Source organism: Myotis lucifugus, unplaced genomic scaffold (genome assembly GCF_000147115.1).
Source record: "Myotis lucifugus unplaced genomic scaffold, Myoluc2.0 scaffold_0, whole genome shotgun sequence".
In the NCBI taxonomy this organism is placed as follows: Eukaryota; Metazoa; Chordata; class Mammalia; order Chiroptera; family Vespertilionidae; genus Myotis; species Myotis lucifugus.
The window spans coordinates 222,128-235,117 of record NW_005871048.1 but is presented as its reverse complement, the minus strand read 5'-3'; the positions used below and the strand labels follow the sequence as shown (position 1 = coordinate 235,117).

The 12,990-nt window shown below is 55.4% G+C and overlaps 1 protein-coding gene across 1 annotated transcript; it reads right to left on the bottom strand.

The window, feature by feature from the left end:
* Nucleotides 1–431: 431 nt before the first annotated feature.
* TFR2 (transferrin receptor 2) lies at nt 432–12,125 on the bottom strand. The gene is made up of 18 exons (XM_023744504.1): nt 12,068–12,125; nt 11,574–11,826; nt 11,288–11,474; nt 8,759–8,899; nt 8,565–8,676; nt 8,360–8,482; nt 7,850–7,966; nt 7,580–7,719; nt 7,045–7,208; nt 5,877–5,996; nt 5,385–5,467; nt 5,240–5,303; nt 5,083–5,150; nt 4,918–4,994; nt 4,740–4,824; nt 4,429–4,656; nt 3,938–4,078; nt 432–851 (listed from the first exon to the last, which is right to left on the bottom strand). The coding sequence occupies exons 1-18, from the start codon at nt 12,098–12,100 to the stop codon at nt 570–572; spliced, it is 2,418 nt and encodes an 805-aa protein (XP_023600272.1). The 5' UTR covers nt 12,101–12,125; the 3' UTR covers nt 432–569.
* Between the last annotated feature and the right edge of the window lie 865 nt (nt 12,126–12,990).

Here is a 12,990-nt window from a genome sequence, read left to right as displayed (position 1 = left end):
GACATCTGAGTTTTCCCCATGGAGACAGCATTCCCAGTTGCATCCTCTCTGTCCCCTTCTTCTCAACCCTTTCCTAGGTCTTAGATAAGGGATGATTGGGTGGGTGAGAGTGAGGAAGCATAAAGGTGCTTACAAACAACAGATGCCCAGGTGGTTAATTGAAGTTCACACCTCAGCCCCTTCTACCACAGCCCACATGTTAGCCATAGGGATGGCCCCAGCCATCTCTCCCACCAGGAAAGCTGGCCAGGTCCCCCAGAAACCTTCCAGAGTGGTGTCTGGGTATGGGACACCTGGCTCTTGAAGGGGAAGGGGCTGTGATTGATGGAACAGATGCTGCTATCTGATTAGCTGACAGCATGACCCTCCCTTTTGGAAGGCACTGCTCACCTAATCCTACACTGTAGGGCCAAGGGCCTATGGGTATTTTACACTGGGCCCCTAAGGATACAGGAAGGGCTAATGAGAAATCCGTCAGCAATGAGAGGTGTTGCACAGTCACCCAGAAATCGCTCAAGTGGGAAGAGCAGGAGCTCTTGGCTGGGGGCAAGAGCTTGTATCCCCACTCCTCAGAAGTTGTTATCTATGTTCCAGACATCCCCGCTGAGTGCGTTGGCGGCCCCCTGCAGCGTCCAGGTGAGCAGGGCCAGCTGGCGCCGAAATCGGCTTTCCTGGAAGCCCAGGCCAGGCGCCACCCCGGAGGTGGCAGCTAGGGTCTCGGAACTGCTGGAGCGGAGCAGCCGCACGTGGTTGAGCAGGGCGCCCAGCGTGTGATCTCCACGGCCCAGGAAGATGTGTCGGAATGGGGAGTCAGCCGGCGACACATACTGGGACAGGAAGTAGTACTCCACCTGAACAGAGAGGGGGGCCAGGTCGAGGTTGGGGCTTGCTCCCCGCTTCCCCAACCCCCCTTCCCCAGTCCCCCACAGCGAGCTAAAACCTGAACAACAATTCCAAACCAAAATTGGGACCTAGTACTGGCTTAATAAACACTATTGAGCAGCTTAAGTCCCACCTCCCTTTGGCTACCCAATCAGGAATGGCCACTCCGTGATGTCACCAATAGTCGGGTAGGATGTTCTCCAGTTCTGGGTTGAATTCCTTTCTTTTTATCCCTTGCACCTCCAAGTCTGCATCTAGGTCTCCCCATTCACTTCCCTGCCCAGGGCCCCCGAGAACAGTCTATCATCCTGTTTCTCACTTTCTCATACCCCAGTCATATTGCCTCACCTCTGCCAATGCCCATAGCCCAGAGTCAAAGGTCAAGGGGACAGCCCCCGACTGAAGTGCCTGACTCTGCCTCATCACCCTCTGGCTCGGATACTGTTGGTCCTTCCTGAGATGGCCTTGCTCCTACCCCAGTTCTCCTCCCACCTCGCTGCTAGCTTCTCTGGTTCCTTCTGCTCCCACCTGTGAGCTGGCCCAAGGTTTGACCTCTACCTTCTGCTCTTCTCTTTACCTACAATCTAGTGTTGTTTTTTCAATCCTGGCTGCATATTCAAATCACTAGGGGAAGATATTTAAATTACCATTACCTGGGCGCCACCCTAGCAAAATCAGAATCTCACACACTCATATCTTTCAAAGGCCTCGTTCATTCAAAGAGCTCATCCATGCCCTTAAACTTCAACCAGGACCTGGTGGGGACAGTGGCAATCCTGCCCTCTGGCCTTCTGGGCCTCCTCACTGGGGTAGGGGGCACCTGGACACAGCCTCACACACATGTGGACACCAACTTCTTCCAAAACCTGACCCTTGCACCCATATTCCTTCGTGAGCACCATGGTCTTCCCCAGGTGCCAGGCTCTCAGCCTTGAAGGTGAGTGGGAGTGGGGTGAGCACAGACTTTGGAGTCAGACTGCTTGGTTTCTAATTTCCGCTCTACCACTTACTGAGATCCTGGATACATTACTTAGCCCATCTGAGCCTCCGTTTCTGTGTGCGATACTAGCAACCTCACAGATTTGAGGGAGTCCTGAGAAAGTAAAGCTGTAGCATTTGGTAGCCCGCAATAAATGGCAGCTGCTATGATGATTCTCCTACTCAACACTCAGTCTCTCCCTTTTACTTCCAAATGTCTCACATCAGTCCAGTCCCCTCACACTTAGGTGGCATGTGTTGCCCTCTGCCACCCTCACCCAGAGCTCAGTCAGCATTAATATCATTCTCTTTTCAGGCCATTTACGTTCTGGCCAAATCCTTTCTAAAATTCCACTTTGCTCACATCACCTTCCTGCTCAAACACCTTCCTAGTTTCCTTGATGCCCAGACCCTAAAAATTCAAAGTTCTTATTTTTGTATTCAAGGTTCCCCATAGTTGGTTCCTAACTCATTGCTTGGTGCTCCTCTCCCCTCAGATTCTCCGTGGAGCCTCTATTCACACTCTGCTGGTCCACACACTGCTCACAAGGAGCGCCAGGCCCCATTTCACTGCCTCATCCTTACCCTGAAACTCCTTTTTGCACCAACTCAAGTTCTGTCTGTTACTCAAGACCCATGTCACAGTCTAAAGCCTGGGGTCAGCAAACTTTTTATGCAAAAAGCAAGATAGTAAACATTTTAGGCTTCTCAGGCCATTCTGTTTCTGCAGCTACTCAACTTTGCTGCTATAGCACAAAAGCAGCTGTAGACCAATGAGCATGGCTGCACTGCAATAAAACTTAATTTATAAAAAGAAAGGCAAGGCCAAATTTGGCCTGTTGGCTGTAGTTTACCAACCCCTGGTCTAGAGCCACAAAGTTCTCTGGGCTTGGCCTAGCCCTGTATTGCAGGTTCTGAAGTCCTTTTCCTCTCCAGCCTGAGTCTGAATCCTTTGATCCCTTACACACAGATGCTTTTAGCCCTTGGGAGGAGCCTTTGGGAGTGGGATAAGGGGGGTGTCTTTTTGTGTTCCTGGAGTCTGGCACATCAGGGGTTAAAGCAAGATCTGAGAATGAACCGTGCCCAGTCTCTTGTCTCATCAAGGGTCACATGTCTAGTGGAGGGGACAAAGGGAAGGGGAGAAGGAGAAATGAGGAAGGGGAAAGGAAGAAGAGGATACTGAGGAGAGAGGAGAATGAGAGAGAGACCAGGAAAAGGAGCAAGTATGAACGAGCAAGAGGGATGAATGTGTGAACAAAGAAGAAATGAGTGATGCCAAGGGAAACGAGCAGGAACCCAAGCAGGAAAAATGGGGAGAAAAAACACAAACCTGCAAGGGGCAGACATGTTCTCCCAAAACTGCTGGTGAACACTGGGTTCCCTGCTCATCCCACACTCAGTGAGGATAGTCCTGCTTATGATTTTGCCCTATAGACTTTCCCCCACTCTCACAGTCTCTACACATCCATTTCCTGAGACAAAGAGTTGCCAGGTTGAATTCTTGGGGTGAAGAAATGGAAGGAAGAGGAGGGGTTAGAAATAGGGATGGAGTGTGGGTTGCAAAGTATTAAAGCTACACAGGAGGGATTGCAGAGGGAATAAAATCTAGTATAACTTTCACATGACACCTCCTCCAAGCAGCCTTTCTGAGTTTCATGCATCTCATTGCCAGAAGGAAGAGAGCTCTCCACGCTCTGGATTTCTTAAGCTTTTTGTACCTCCAGGGCCAGAACCCTTTGCCTCTTGTATTGTGGACCATTATGGACATGCTTTTCTCTCCGGGGGGGTTGGTGAGATGGGGGGGGGTGCTGTGGGTGGTGGGGGTGGTGGAGTGTCCCGTCTGGCCATGTTGGCCAGGCAATTGTAGCCAAGGGACTGGCCCTCTCTGTCCATTTCAATTCTAAGCGGGGCCTGCCTCAGTGGTCACTCCAGCCTGTCTGTTGGCAATGTGCGTCCAGGACTTGAAGAGTTCCGAGGACAGGGATTGAGGGGAGGTAGAGAGAGGGGTAAGGAGTACATCAGTGGAGGAGCTAAGCAGAGGGAGGAGGGGGCACAGGGCGAGGGAGCAGGCCCTCACCCGCATGATGCGCACGTTGTACATGCGTGTCAGCCTTTCATCGCTCTCCTCAGAACTGTAGATCTCTTTCCGCAGCTTCTCTGCCGCCCGGATGTAGTCCCCTCGCGCAGAGTACACCCACTGGAGGGTCAGCCCGCGCGCCTAAGGGTGGAGGGGCGGGCTGGGGCCGGTAGCAGGAGCCAGGACCCGGCCTAGGATGGAGGTCAAGGGGCTGGGGGACAGGCCGGGCCTGGCAGGGTTGGGGCGGTATAATAGGGGGACAGGATGCTGAGGCATAAGAAGGGAGACGGAAGACCTGTGTGGTTGGGGGGTGTGTGTGTGGGTGCAAATCCTGGGGGCTTGGGAGGGGCTTAGGTGCCTGGGGCAGGAGTAAAGGGGCCAAGATGGAGGGTGGGGGAAGAAGCGACAAGACTCCCTGGGCTGGTCAGTACTTTAAGGGGATGTAGTGCCCTCCACCCCCAGAAGCCGTGAGAGGGACTGGCATCTTGGACCTTGAGGTCCCCAGAGAACTCGTTGAGGCTGCCGATGTGCCTGAGGACCACGTCCCCGTAGCGGCCGAAGTCCAGGGGCAGCAGGTGATCGTGGCTGAGCCGGATGAGGAGCTGCCCTGCAAACTGGGCCACAGCCTGGGCCACAGCTGGCAGCCGGCCCCGCAGCACCTTGTGCAGGTTCTCGTATGTGTCGTCCTTCGTGTGCAGGAACGGGTACACCTGGCCGTCCTGCGGGGACAGGGATTGCTGGCGCAGGCGCATGGTGCAGACAGGCCAGAGGGCTGCTGCCCCGGGGCGGCCGGGAGTCTCACCTCCACGAAGGAGAACTCGATGGCAGGAACCCCCGCAAAGGCAGTGAAGGAATAGGCACTGCTATCCATGGGCAGTGGCTGGATCCTGGGGTTGGGGGGCAGGTTAGAATGCTCTGTGGGTTCATGCTCCTCCCACACCAACCCCAGCTTTCCTCCCTGCCACCTTGCCCTGACGTACACCTCTGCATCCCAGCTGTGATTGCTGAACGCCACTTGCTCGTAAAGGGTCTGCCCGCTGTGGTTAGGAGACTCCACCTGGGGGCAGGGTGGGGGTAAGGTCAGGCTCCCCCCGCACCCCACCCCCAAGCTCCCCTCCATTCCCTGCTCCCGGCTAGACTCTTGCCTGCTTCAGGATGTTCTCGATGAGGCTAATCAGAAGGGGGCTGGTCTTGGCGTGGAACTTGTCGTCCCCTGCAGAGAAGCAGGCCAAGCTCAGGGCTTGGTCCCAAGGGCAGGGGTGCACCTGAGGGGGTCCAGATGGTGGCATTGCCCCTGCTCACCCAGCACGGCATTGTCCAGGCTCACATAGACCACGGCTTTGAGATGCAGCAGGCTAAGGTAGCCCTGTGGGGGAGGGGGATGGAGTATGAAGCCTCTCCCTACTTGTCCCCTCTGCCTGGCTACCTGTCCAGGGCCCCACCTTACCTCCAGCCACTCTGTGGAGCCCACACTCCCAAAGTCACCTCCATCCCAGCTGATGAAGAGAAGACTTCTTCGAGGCTGGAAGCCTGGGGACAGAGTGGGGAGGGAGGATGGGCTCAACTGGGGTCCAAGCAAAAACACCCCCTCCCCTTTGTCTTCTTCTGTCCCCGTCCCCTGGGGTCTCTCTTCCCTCTCATCAAGTCCCCAACCCAGCCCTGGGTCTGCTCTGACTCAACTCTAACAGCATGGAGAGGGTTTACATATGGAATATCCCCTTTAATCTGTACTCAGACCCTGGACTGCTACTGCTTTCATGTGTAGATGAGGAAATGGAGATGTAGTCACTTGCCCAGGGCCACGCAGGACATGAGTGGTTAGGTTTGGAGCCAGGTCTGAGTGGCCACCCTCCAGCCTGTGCTGCTAATGGCCTCTCTGCCCGTCCTGACTCAGGTCACAGCCCTGGCCGCCCGGCCCAGACCCTGACCCTGACCTTACCGTTGCTCACCATGGAGGAAAAGGTCCGCACCAGCTCCAGCAGGATGGCAGTCCCCACAGCAGACTTGGCTGCCCCGGGGCCCCACGCATCCCTCTGGGCCCCAATGACAACATAGTGATCTGTGGGAGGAGATGCTTAGAGTCCACCTCCTACCCTGGCCGCACCCAGAGGCTTCTCCCTCCACCTTGGCAAGACAGGTGCTCACAAGGCTCACCATTTTCCAGGCCCCCAACTAGTTGATCTCGGCCCCTCAGATTTCTGCAACCCCTGCTATCATTAAGAGAGTGCCCCTCCTCCCCTGGCCCTGGCTGTGTGGCCTGCTCCTTCAGTGAGATGCCTGGGTCATTCCTGACTCCATTACCTCCCAGGTCAGCCACGTCCTGCTGTTCACCAGGTTTTCCCAGTTAAATCTCTCTGCCCCCGTGGTTCTCAACCTTGGCTGCACATTAGAATCACCTGGGAATCTTTTTAAAATACTGATTTCTGGGCCTCATCCTCCGGAAATTCTGTTTCTTTGTTACTAATGTTGTGGCCCCACCCCATAACAAAGAAACAGAATTTCTGGAGGATGAGGCCCAGAAATCAGGATTTTGAAAAGATTCCCAGGTGATTCTAATGTGCAGCCAAGCTTGAGAACCACTGCTCTGCCCCTTCTCCGCCCACTGCAGCATCCTCATCTGAGCCTCATCACAGGCCGCCCTGTGTCACTCCCTCAGTGTTTATAGGTACCAAGCTCTTCTTCCCAAGTTGCTCTGGTGACCCCAGTCTTCAGCTCAAGAACCCACTTTGATTCCCCACTGCTCTCCATATCTAGTTATGCTTCAAAGGCTCATCTACCTGATCTGACCTCCCTTTCATGCTATCACATCACCCAACTGATGCTTGTTCATCTCCAGTGTGAGACAACTCACTACTACACAAGATGGCCCATTCTGTCTATGGGCATGTTGAACCTTGAAGTCTCACTACTACCCTCCACGGTCCCAGTTCAGCTGCAACTTGCCAGACTGCCTCCCTGCACCCTTGCTGCACCCTCCACTTCAGCCAAGGCCGCCTCCCTCCTCTGGACACCAGTCTGGCCCACTCTCCCGTGCCTCCTGCTCCAGCCCCATCTCTGGTCAGGATTTAAAGCAGCTCCCCTCCTAAAGGCTGGGCAAGCAAGCGCACCTGGCTCTGATCGGCCCTCGATGCAGCCAAAGATGTTGCTGATGGGGGTGGAAGCCCTGCGGTTGTTGACCCCTAGGTGCAGGCCTGGCCCAGGACCCAGGCGATAAGGGGAGCCGGAGAGCTGCCCCTGCCATTCTTGTGGGGCCTCAGGACCTGCAAGCTTCCTGGAGAGGGGTGGGGCAGAAAGGGTTGGGAGTAGCAGAGAGGCTCAGGCTATAAAGGAGCCTAAATCCTAGTCTTCACTCTTTCTCTCCCTTCCATCTTCTGGCCCCTGCTCTCTGCCTCTGCACCCTGACTGAGAGGGCATCCAGCCAGGGCTGCCTGGGACAGCTGTGCAGGCTGTGTCCTGCTCAAGGGTGCCCCGTGGAGGTGGGTGTGATATCAGCAGGAGCTCCTCTCACCAAATGGTGGGCCCTGGCAAGAGGCAGTGCCCTCCCAGAAGAGCCATCTTTTTCTCGTTCACCCACAGGCACCTATTGGCCAGTGGCAGCCTACCTCTCCCTGCCTCCTCTCCTGGTTCCCGCAGGCCCCTCACCTCAGCAGGAGGGAGGCAACGTCCGCACTGATGGGCTGGGCTGGGATGCTTGGAAGGCCCGAGGACTGCACTGGAGGGAACTGGGTTTGATTGAAGGAAGGGAAGCCAGGCGTGTAGGGGTCCCCAGTCCCCAGGTGCACCTGTGGGGTGAGGGGTGCCCACTCTGAAACTGTGCGCTAGGCTCCCAAAAAGTGTGCCAGCTTCATCCTGGGCAAGAAGGTGCCGCCCTGGGACCCTAGGAAAGCACTGGTAACTTCCCCCAATACTTACGTGTCCATACACAGCCCGGTTGCTGGACAGGCCTGGCTTGTGTGGGCCCTGGGGGAAGTCGGCTGGGTCGGGATATAAGAGTACTCCTCCTGCCCCAAAGTCCTGGGCACTGGCCACCTAGGGAAGAGGGTAGGGGGCACCAAAGCACTTTCTCACAGAGAAAACAGTTATAAGGGCAGGAGAAGCAAGGAAAAGTGAAGTGACAACCTTTGATCTGCAATTGTAGACCCACAGAGGGGGTCTACATCTTTGCGCCCTCCCACCGCGCCTTGGCAGCCTCAGACCCCACAGCACCCCACCTTCTCCCGCGTTTCTGTTCCCCATTCCGAACCTCCTGATTTTGTTCCTCTCCAGCATTTTCTTACAACCCACTTGGTTCTTTCTTTTCTCCCTCTAGTAGCCTCCCAGGCGCTTCCTATGTGCCGCTACCCGATCCCGGGGTTCCCCAGCCCGGAGCCTCCCCGCTGAGCTCCATTCCACCACCCCCCGCCCCCATCCGGGGACCCTCACCTTCTGGGCAAAACTGATCACCCCCAAGCGCACCAGCAGGAGGCGCCCGGCCGGCTCCACGCCCCTGGTCCGCAGGTGCTGCAGGTCCTCCGGCCGCCCGTAGTGGGCGTACACCAGCTCTCCCTGGGGAGCGGGGGCTGTCAGGCGCGCGCTCACCGCCCCCGCCGCCGCCAGGAGCGAAAGGGGGCAGGGCAGGGGCGCTCACCGTGGCGTTGCCGGTGGCGCTGTAGGGACAGTAGACGTCCGGGTCCTCCAGCGGCAGCTGTTCCCCGAGCCTCCCGGCTGCATCGACCCAGTGCAGGGTGTTGGGGTGAGCCCTGAGGAGTGGGGGTGGTGAGCGTCCCCCGTCCCACACGCCCCCCCTCTCACTGCCGCGCGCCCCGACCTCCACGCACTCACCGGTCTGGGTACTGCAGCCCCACGTAGTGCGTGTCTGTCCACACGTGGTCCAGCTTCTGGCGCGAAAGTGCAGCGTGGATGTCCCGAGCAAGGGCGGCCATCCCAGCTGAGCCGGCAACCCTGTCCCTCAGGCTGGTTTGTCTGAGTGGGGAGAGGTGGGGTTGGGGCGCGGGAGGGGAGAAGGGCGCGGACTTCTGGGCGCCTGGAAGCAAGGCGAGGGGTGGCACTCCAGACTGTCCACTTTCTCTAAGCCTGTCATCAGCTCCTGGCTTCCCTTCCCTTCCCCGTCCAACCTAAAGTCACTTCAATGCTTGCTACCCTCTTGCCTCCCTGCCCTTTGATGCCATCCACAGCGTGACACCCCACCCCAAGACCTGGTAAACCATCCATCTACTCAGCCTATACCTCAACTGCCAAGTGTTGCTCAAGAATATAAAAAAGCCCTGCATGTTGTTGATGCCACAGATTTTTTAAACTATATTTTTATTGATTTCAGAGAGGAAGGGAGAGGGAGAGAGAGAGAAACATCAGTCATGAGAGGGAATCATTGATTGGCTGCCTCCTGCACACACCACACTGCGAGATCGAGCCCACAACCTGGGCATGTGCCCTTGACCGAAATCAAATCCGGGACCTTTCAGTCTGCAGGCCGATGCACTATCCACTGAGCCAAACTGGCTAGGGCAAGGGGCCAAAGAGCCGCATGTGGCTCGAGAGCCACAGTTTGCTGACCACTGGGCTAGGGCAATGCCACATATTTAAGGTTTTCAGCAAGGCAGATTCAGTGCTATCAAAAGTGATCAAGTTTAGTGTTGCTCTCATGAAGAAAAGGAAATACATTAATACAAATTATCACATAAGCATGATAAGAACAATTAAATGGTCATCTCAGTTTATTCTGAAAAAAATATTTGAAAAATTTCCGTCACTGTGTCTCCTTTCTGATCATAAAAAAAAAAAAATCCCAGTAAGCTAAGAGTAGAAGGAAACTTTCTTAATTTTCTTTTAAAAAGCTTCTCAGAGTCTGCAGCAAAGTTCACATTCAATGACAAAGTATTATAAAAACATTCCTGCCCTGTCTGGGTAGCTCAGTTGGTTGGAGTGTTGTCCTGATACACCTAGGTGTGGGTTCAATCCCTGGTCAGGGCACATACAAGAATCAACCAATGAATGTATAAATAAGTGGAACAACAAATAGATATTTCTCTCTCAAATCAATTTTTAAATATTTAAAAAAGAATTATACACACACACACACACACACATTCCTATGAAAGTCAGGAAATAGGTAAGGATATCTACTGTCACCGATACCTCATGTCCTCTCCAATGCAATAAGAAATGAAAGAGAAATAAAAAGTATCAATATTGGAGCCCTAACTGGTTTGGCTCAGTAGATAGAGCGTCAGCCTGCGGACTGAAGGGTCCCAGGTTCGATTCCAATCAAGGGCACATGCCAGGGTTGTAGGCTTGATCCCCAGTAGGGGACATGCAGGAGGCAGCCAATCAATGATTCTCTCTCATCATTGATGTTTCTATCTCTCTTTCACTTTCCCTTTCTCTCTGAAATCAATAAAGATATACTTATTTTAAAAAAAGTATCAATATTGGAAAAGAAGCTATAGGTCTTTCACTATGTACAGTTTATATGACTTGGTACTTAGAAAACCCAGGAGAATCCATTGAAAAACGATTCCTGACCTAAAAGAGGGCTCTTGGTGGCCTGACCTCTTCTATGGTCCGACCTGGCAGCTCCTTCCCAGCAGGGAAAGTGAATTCAGCTGGACAAAAAGAACACCGGCCTGCTGTGCTGTGCTGCAGGCCTGCACTCTGTGTCCGGGTCGTTTCTCTCATCATGCAGATGGGGGGATGGGCTGCTCCCACAAATGCATTTCCTTTCTTTTCTTTTTTTTTTTTTTAATATATTTTATTGATTTTTTACAGAGAGGAAGGGAGAGAGATAGAGAGTTAGAAACATCGATGAGAGAGAAACATCGATCAGCTGCCTCCTGCACATCTCCCACCGGGGATGTGCCCGCAACCCAGGTACATGCCCTCGACCGGAATCAAACCTGGGACCTTTCAGTCCGCAGGCCGACGCTCTATCCACTGAGTCAAACCGGTTTCGGCAATGCATTTCCTTTCTTGTTTTTCTGATTCGCTAAAACACCCCTTCTCAGATCCGCCAGAGCTCCACAAGTCAAAATCCGAGCTCCTCGGTGTGGCATTCAAGACTTTTTGGGGGTCTGTCCCACCTCATATCTGGACCCTTCTGTTCTTGTTCAGACAGTCAGCTCCAGCATCTCCCAAGTGTGCCACCCTGAGCCCTCCCTCCGCAGGTTCAACTCGGGCACTGCCCGCCCTCCTCTCGGCTCCAATGCCTGCCGTCCTTCCCAGGACCACTGAACAGGGAGGCCAGGGAGGCAGGTGGGAGGACTCAGAAGGGAGGCTGTGACACCAGGGCCCTGGGAGAGGAGGAGAAGAGGAGCCTGAAAGGATGAGGGTTTCGAGGGCCAGGATGCTCCTTACCTGATGGTGTTCTCCAGGCTCCCCTCCCCCAGGTGCCGTAGGAACAGGGCCTGGAGGTCACTCCAGTACAGTGTGCCTTGGTGGGAGTTCGGGCCCAGCTCATAGTTCACATCCTCGCTGACCACCATCACGTCGTTCCCGCAGGCCTGGCAGGACCCTCGGAAGGCCACATAGCCCAGAAGGAAGGCTGGCAAGTGGCAAGATGGAGATTCTCCTGTGCTCCCTCTGGACCCCAGAAATTTCCCCCAGCCCAGGCCCTTCACTGCGGGGGCAGAAGGATTCTCACCCCCAGTGAAGATCAGCAGGGCCGTCAGGACCAGGTAGGGAGCAGCCCTTCGTCCTGCTGCTGCCCAGAGTCCGAGGTTTTGCCGCCCTGCTGGAGAGCCCAGGGGCTCGGGGCCCCTCAGCTCCATGGGACAGAAGTGGCCTGGTGGCTTGGCCGCCTCCTCCTCTTCTTCCTCTTCCTCCTCCGGGCACCCCTGCTGGGTGCCTTCCACATGCTTGTAGATGGTCTGAGAGGGTCGTGGGGACAACCTTTTCTGTGGGGGTCACGTGGGCATGAGATTGGGAAAGGAAGTGTGGGGGGCAGGGAGGGACCGGCAAAAATAGGGTCAGGGACTTTGGGGTGCCGCATGAACAGAGGGCAAGGAAGAGAGTCCTGAGAGTCAGGCTGGAGGGGAGAGATTGAAGTGGGAAGGGGAGGGGCTGGCCTTGGGGTTTGAGAGGGGGCTGGGGCCTAGACAGAGGCCTGAGGTGTCCCCGGACCCCAATCAGTCTTACCGCTCCCTGGAGTAGACCCCGAAGCCGCTCCATGCTTGTGCCCCCTCCTGAGTCCTGCAGGCTGATCCCACCCCCAATGATAAACCGTTTGTGGGAGCCCTGTGAGGGCCCCTTATCAGCCCTAGCAGGTGGCCTGAGCTCTGGTATTTCTTGGCGCCCCCCCCTCCCCCAAGGAAGGGGCACAGCCCTGGCCTCAATCCAATCTTCCAGACATGGCCCCCCAGCCCAGGCTAGAGGAGGAGGGGTTGTACCCGCCCTGCCAAATCCTCCCACAGTCCCTGACTAGTCCTCTTCCTACAAACAACCAATTGTTGACCTTGGGCAGACTTTGGCCTCCCAGTTCCCATCAGGGGTGGGGGAGGGGTACTGATGACTGGGGAGGGCGGAGCTATGGATGCCCCCCCACTTCTGCTTCTGCTCCTCCCAGTGTCCTGGGGACCCCTTCCTAGGTCCCCACCTTGAAAATCTCTGCCCCTCCTCATCTGGCTTGCAGGCCCAATGCCCAGCCCTGTATCATATTAGTTGCCTTCTCTGTCTGATGCCCCAGTGGGATCCTAAGCGGAAGGTGCACAGTGGGGTGACATTGGGGTTTGGTTTGGCTGGGGGTTGTCTCGTCTCATGGGAATCGGGCTCCTACTGGTGCCGGGGAGGGAGGGGCATGAATAGAAGCACATGGTCAGGCAGGACCAGGGAGTGTTCCAGGTTGGGGGTCCCGGAGTCAGGCCCACCAGGCGTTGGTGGAAAGAGTCCTGGCCAAAGTGTGGGCAGAGGCGGGTGACCTTTGATAATTCATGGTGCTCTTTGGCACGTCCGCCTGTTTGGTGACCAGAGGACTGGGACCTCGAAGATTTTTACCTTTTGGATCTGGGCACCCCAGGAATGCATCAGGGCACAAACCGCTGAGCTTTACCCACCATTTCAGG